The following is a 6,352-nucleotide window of genomic DNA, read 5'->3' as shown; positions in this document are numbered from 1 at the left end:
GGGTTTGGATGGACCGGCAGTGGTTTCCAGGGCCCACCAGACTATCTGACCGGGAGGCCTGGTCTCCCCTCTGTTCGGAGGCTTCCAGCAGAGCCCAGGTGTGACCCTCACGTTCACGTGCACAGACCCACGGACTCTTCATGAAGTGCAAGTCAGGAGAGGCAGGAGAACAGGCGTCTGGTTCCCCAGTCAACACAAGCTAGGGGGGCTCCAGGAGCCGCTCCTCACCCCAAGCCCCGCACTGATCCACTGGCTGTGGGAATCCCTCTGTCAGCCCCCGGCTGAGCCTTGAACTTGCCCTGCATGATCTTAGCTGGTCCCTGGGCTTTGAGCGGACATTCTCACACACCTTCAGGTTTCTACTCAAATGTTGCATCTTGTCTGCCCTGATCCCCCCCCACTCCTCCCTCTTTACTCAAGCAAGGCCACCTGCGGGTGCCACCAGCAGCCTTTCCCCGCCAGCTTGTGATGGCAGACACTGTCGGTGGGCCCTGGCAGTGTCCCCAGTTCTTGCAAGCCCACTGCCCTGGGGTGGAGTCTGATTCTTAATGAGGAAACCTTAGGATTTCTGAGGCCATAACTCTTTATGGCACAGCCAGCCTCATCTTTGTCTTGTCAGGAGCAGCTGGTGGGTTTGAACCACCAACCATGCGGTGAGCGAGCAGTCCAACGCTTATCTGGCTGCACCACCAGGGTGCCTCTGGTACTTAATAGGGTCCCAAGAGTTCTGCGAGACAGGCTGTTACTCTTCCTTGCCTACCAGCTGAGTGAGGATCCCTGGGGGCGGGGGGGCAGTGGGTAAGCCCTGGGTAGCTAACCAGAAAGGTGGGCAGCTTTAACCTGCCAGCCACTGAGAGAGCAAGACCTGCTGGCACAGGGCAGTTCTACCCCAACCGGTAGGGTCGTTCTGGGCACAGACTGCTGTGGGTTTCGAATGTGATACCAGATGGGAGAACTGATACCCAAAGCCAGGATTTTCCCAAGGTGCCGTTAGGTGATAAACGATACTTGCTGCCATCGAGTCGATGCCAACTCCCAGCGGCCCTATCGGACAGGGTAGAACTGCCCCCGTGGGTTTACAAGACAACTCCACGGGAGCAGAAGGTCTGTCTGCCTCGGGAGTGGCCCGTGGTACCAACAGGTGCCTGCGTTAGGAGCCCACTGCGTAACCACTGTGCCACCTGGGCTTCTCATGAAGGACTCCACTATTTGGAATGAAGAGCCAGGTGCATGTACGCACTCGACTGAACAATAAATGGTTGGGTTCGCCTTTACGACGGACCTCGGAAGTGGGCGTGACTTTTCGACGCCTTGGCTTAGATGAGGAACTGGGTGGATTTCAGTGAGGTGACACGCTGCCCAGTGGGAGACCTGAAGGCAGGCAGTCTGATTCTGGACTTGGAAATCTAGCCCAGGACCGGTCAGCCTGCTGCTGGGTTCTGCTGTGATTTTTTATGTTCTTTTACAGGTGGTTGTGTTTTGGGGTGTTTCTTTGGGGGTAGGGGTGGTTGAACCCAAAGGTGAATCTTTTCTGAAATTCAAATGTTAACTTTTCAAAACAACAACTGCTGTGGGTGGCCAAACTTAATAGCCTGGAGAGTTGGAAGTTGGGGACAGGCTGGCCCCCGAGGCCTGCAGCCTGGAAGGGTGGGCGGCCCCTGGCAGAGACAGCTGGTGGGCCCCTGCGCCGCTGACAAGAGTCTTCCATCTGTTTCTCCAGAAGGGCTGAGGTCACACTCCGCCCGACATGATCCTGGGAGGGCGTCCCAGGCCCGACTGGGCGATTGCTGTATTCTGGCGCCCAGGGCAGGCGCTGGTACACAGCAGGTGCTCAATAGAGGTATGGAGCTCACCGCGTGCATGCACCAGGGCCAGGCTGGTGCCGCCATTCTTAGAAGGCTCAAGGATCCTTGGGTTATTCTAAGAAACTTGGAAGGGCTGTGAGGCGAAGCAAAACACAGAATAAAGCGTCTGTCCATTCATTCAGGCAGCCTTCCCTGGGTACGGACTGGGTTCCAAGTGCTCAGTGACAGCATGGTGCAAGACAGGCAGACACCCGAAAACGGGCATTCTAGTCAGTTTGAAGTTCCTCAGACCCCCATCACCCCCAAATGGCAATTTGGAGGAAGGCAGAGGAGCCCAGGGAGGTGCAAGGCTGCAGACGGACGCTGACCGCCCCGATGGTGCAGCCTCGCTCCCAGCCCGAGAAGCAGCGGGGTTCAAGTCCCGCTGGGAGCTGGGCCTCAGTTTCTCGACTTGCTCCAGGGGTGGACGCGACTGCCCCCAAGCCGCCCTCGGTGGTCTCCGCCAGGGCAGTGGGCAGCGGCACCCGCCGGCCCCTCCTGCCCGACCAGCCTCTTCTTCCCGGCCGGCCCCTCCCCGGGGTCACGTGGCGCGTGGGGGTTTTCCCGTTCCCCCGGTGTGACGTCGTGGCGCGGCCGCGGCCAATGGGCGGCCAGGCCGGCGGCGCCGGGGAATTCCGCTGCCCCGCCCCCGCCCGCCGCCCGCCCGGTCCGGCCCGGCGCCCCCCGCAGCCCCGGGCACCGAGAGTCCAGCCGGGCCCGCGGCCCCAGTGCTGCGCTGCTCGCCCGCCCCGCGATCGCTGGCTGGACCGTGCCGCCTGGCCGCCGGCCTCGCGGCCTGACTGCGTGCGTGCTCCGGCCGGGCCGCCTCCGGGTCGTGGGTCCCCGCCGGCCGGGCCATGCCGAGCCGCCGAGCCGCCCGCCTGCCCGCCGAGCCGGAGCTGGGCGCGCTGGGTAAGCGGGACTGGGCTTCAGGGGGGCAGCTGGGGGGGCACTGGAGGGACCGGGGCGCGAGAGCCCCGGACGCGGGTCCCGTGCTTCTCGCAGGCGTCTGGGGGCTCCGCGGGGACAGTGGGGGGGTTCCGGGGACATCGTGGGGGGCGGGGGGCCAGGAGAGGGGATGGCGAAGGGGTCCCGACACAGGTCGTAGAGACGTCGGACTGTGGAGGGAGGAGGGGGCGGGGCCTGGCCCGGAGGGGGCGGGCTGACGCGGAGGAGGGGAGGGGCGGGGCCTGGGGTAGAAGGGGGCGGGGCCGCCGTGAGTGGGCGGGGCCTGGCTCTTGGAGGGAGAAACGGAGAGCCCTGGATGGAGCAGGACCACGGTCTGCTCAGGAGGGCGGTGCTGGGGCGGGGCTTAACCGAAGGAAGCTGAGCCGGGCAGGGGCGGGGCTTATCCCAGATGACCCAAGGAGCAGGAGCTGCTGGCGAGGAATAGGGAACAGTCCGGCCGAGGAGGGGGCGGAGCCAGATTCAAGCGGGCGGGGGGCGGAGCTCTGCGCTGCAAAAAAGCAAGGGGCGGGACTTAACTACCAGGACAGAGGGACTTAGCGAAGGAGAAGGGATCCTGCAGAGAGAGAGGAGCGGGGCTGAGCCCACTGGTGACCTGGAGACGGGGGGAGAGCCCTGAGGGACGGGGTGTGACCCTGAGAGAGGCAGGCCCTGGGCGATTCTGTGGTCCCCTGTCTGTCCTCCAACACCTCCTGAGACACGCCTCCCTCCCCCCTGCAGGGCCTGCTGACCTTTCCTCCATCGAGCTGCCCACCTCCAGGACCACGGGTGAGCCACCCTGCTCGGCCCCCTGCCCACCTGCCTGAAGGGAGGGAGTGGGCACTGCTCTGTCGGGGAGGTTCACGGAGGCCCCGGGCAGCACCCCCAGCACCCCTGTGGCACTGTCTTTTCCCTCAGCCCCTGAGATGCCTCCCCCACCATGGTTCCCCTGACCTCCTGGGAAACCGATCACCTCTTGACTTCTCTCTGAGGGGCACTTTAGAGGATCACCTTGGTGGTGCAGAGGCAATGGTAGCTGGGGATACAGGCTGGTGTCACCCCCCTCCCCTCTCCCACACTGTGAGAACATCCCCAACCCCAAACACAGTTTTCCTCGTCTGCAAGATGGGGGTGTCAGTGGCTGTATGCGTATGACCAAAACCAAGTTCACTGCCATCGAGTCGATTCTGACTCCCCAGCAACCCTACCGGACAGGGGAGAACTGCCCCTGTGTGTTTCTAAGATATGGGGGCAGACAGTCTCGTCTTTCTCCTGTGGAGCGGCTGGTGGTTTCAAATGGCTGACCTTGCAGTTAGCAGCCCAACGTGAATCTGCATCTCTAGCAAGTGTCTGGGGCCCCCGGGTGGCACAAATAGTTACCCTCAACTACACACCGTAAAGTTAGCGCTTGGAACCCCACAGGGGGGGGGGGCGCACTCCCAAGAGAGACCTGCTCTCAAAAACACAGCTCTGGGGCACCAGTCTAGTCTGCAACACGTCGGGGTGACATGAGACAGAATCCACTCGACGGCTGTAGGACAGGCAGCAAGTGCCCAAGAGGTGCTGGCAGCTGCTGCTCCCTCAGCGCACAATCCCCAGTCCAAGCTGCTCCATGCCGAAGATCCTGGTCAAGTTGAGGCCATTCAGAGGGGTTGCAAAGATTGAACCCCATCCCTGTCGATGCTCCATGGCCTCAGCATGCCGGGCCTGGGCCTCTCTGGAGGGAGATTCTTGGGGTGCCCTGGGACTTGCAGGAGACACTTGGGGTTCTCCAGCAGGTGTGTGAGTTTGGGGATGAAATGAGTCAGGGCCGGTGGCATCAGGAGACAGGCACCGGGCGGGGACCAAGTGGAAAGTTTCCCGGCCCAAGATCTAGATCTCTGGTTTTGGGTCCCCCGCTGGAAACTCCTCTGTATTGTTCACTGTGCCTGATGGAGCCCCGGGCCCTGCCTTCCTGGGGTTCCCAGCTGCAATGGGGAAAGACACAGGTAAACAATTCATTACCTCTGGGATGGTGAAACACGAGGATTAGCGAGGAAGAAATTGGGACATTCATGACGCAGACTGACAGGGAGCACTGAGGGAGTGGGAGCGGCTGAAAACTGGGCAGACTTCCTGGAGGAGGGGAGAGTACGACTTGGTTGTGGAAAGGAAGTTTCGCTGAGGATGGGCACATGCTGTGGTGCTCGCAGTCTCCTGCGGCAGCCTGTTGTCATCCTTTGGTGTCATCGAGTCAGTGATCCTCTGTCCAACAGAACAAAACCCCTCCCGCCCGGCACCATCATCACATCCTATGTGGTCACTGTGGGATCCACCGTGCCCGCCTCCCTGTGCCTGTCCACCATCTCCATCCATCCTGTTCAGGCCCGCCCCTATGCTTTACCAAGCCTGTGGTCCTTCTCCGGGGACCCGTCTCTCCGGACAACACGTCCAAAAATACATGAGACCGAGTCTCACCATCTGTCTCTTCCAAGACGGATCTGCTGGTTCTTCTGAGAGCCCGCCGTACTTTCAACATCCTCTGCCAGCACCACAATTCAAACGCTGGCTCTTCTCGGGTCTAGCTTCCTGGTTCCGGTCCAACTTGGACAGGTATATGAGGCAATTAGTAACACCAAGGCCTGGGTCAGACACACCTTTGTCGTCGAAGTCTCCTCCTTGCTTTCCAACACTTTCAGGAGGCCTCCTGCACCAGACTGGCCCAAATGCAATGCCTCGCTTGACCTCGAGACTGCTGCTTCCAGGAGCACTGGCGGTGGATCCAAGCAAGCAGCAGTCACATACAAACCCCACCCTGCCGAGGAATGCCAAACCCCTGGTGGCGTAGTGAGGGCTGCATTGGGCTGCTCACCGCAAGGTTGGCCGTTCAAGCCCTCCAGCCACTCTGTAGGAGAAATAGAAGGGTTTCTACTCCCTGAAAGATTTACAGACTCAGGAACCCCCACAGAGGCAGTTCTACTCTGTCCTCTCGGGTCTCGACTCAGTGGGATTGCCCCATAGGTGATGGGATTCAATCAGTGTTAGGATCATTATAAACCAGGGCCCTTGACAGTGTGTGGCCCAGTAGGAAACCTAGGGGTGATTTTAGATAAAAGGACCAGGACAGATCTGTGCAGGAGGTGATATTTGAGCAGGGCAGGGGCGAGGAGGGGCCTGAGGAGGAGGAGGAAGAGGAGGAGGGCCAGGCGAAGAAGACTCAGGTAGAGACTAGCTTGTGCAAAGGCCCTGTGGCAGGGGAAATGGCTCTTTTGGTTCTTGGCTGGCCTGTCCAATGGTGGCCAGTCAGCAGGAGGCGGTGGGGCACGGGGGACGACGACTCTGATCTTGACTGAGCCCTAAAATAAGGGGTAAACCAAAACACACTCACTGTCATCAAGTTCACGCTGGTGCACAGCGACCGTACAGGACAGGATAGAACTGGCCCCGTGAGTTTCCCAGACGGTAATTCTCTGTGGGAGTAGAAAGGCCCAACTTTCTCCCAAGGCGCGACTGGCGACTTTGAACAGCTCACCTTCTAGATCACAGCCCAGTGAGTAACCACCTCGCCACTAGCGCTTCCTGTG

At 60.7% G+C, this 6,352-nt stretch overlaps 1 protein-coding gene across 1 annotated transcript in view; it reads left to right on the top strand.

The window, feature by feature from the left end:
• Positions 1-2,492: 2,492 nt before the first annotated feature.
• Positions 2,493-6,352, top strand: part of RELB (RELB proto-oncogene, NF-kB subunit) — a 46,260-nt gene continuing 42,400 nt past the window's right edge. Inside the window, exons 1-2 of the mRNA XM_075537272.1 lie at positions 2,493-2,756; positions 3,531-3,578. Coding sequence (XP_075393387.1) covers positions 2,702-2,756; positions 3,531-3,578 — 103 coding nt within the window. The 5' untranslated portion in view covers positions 2,493-2,701. The remainder of the gene's footprint in view (positions 2,757-3,530; positions 3,579-6,352) is intronic.

This window comes from Tenrec ecaudatus, chromosome 18 (genome assembly GCF_050624435.1).
Source record: "Tenrec ecaudatus isolate mTenEca1 chromosome 18, mTenEca1.hap1, whole genome shotgun sequence".
Classification (NCBI taxonomy): Eukaryota; Metazoa; Chordata; class Mammalia; order Afrosoricida; family Tenrecidae; genus Tenrec; species Tenrec ecaudatus.
This window is presented reverse-complemented; position numbering and strand designations above follow the sequence as displayed.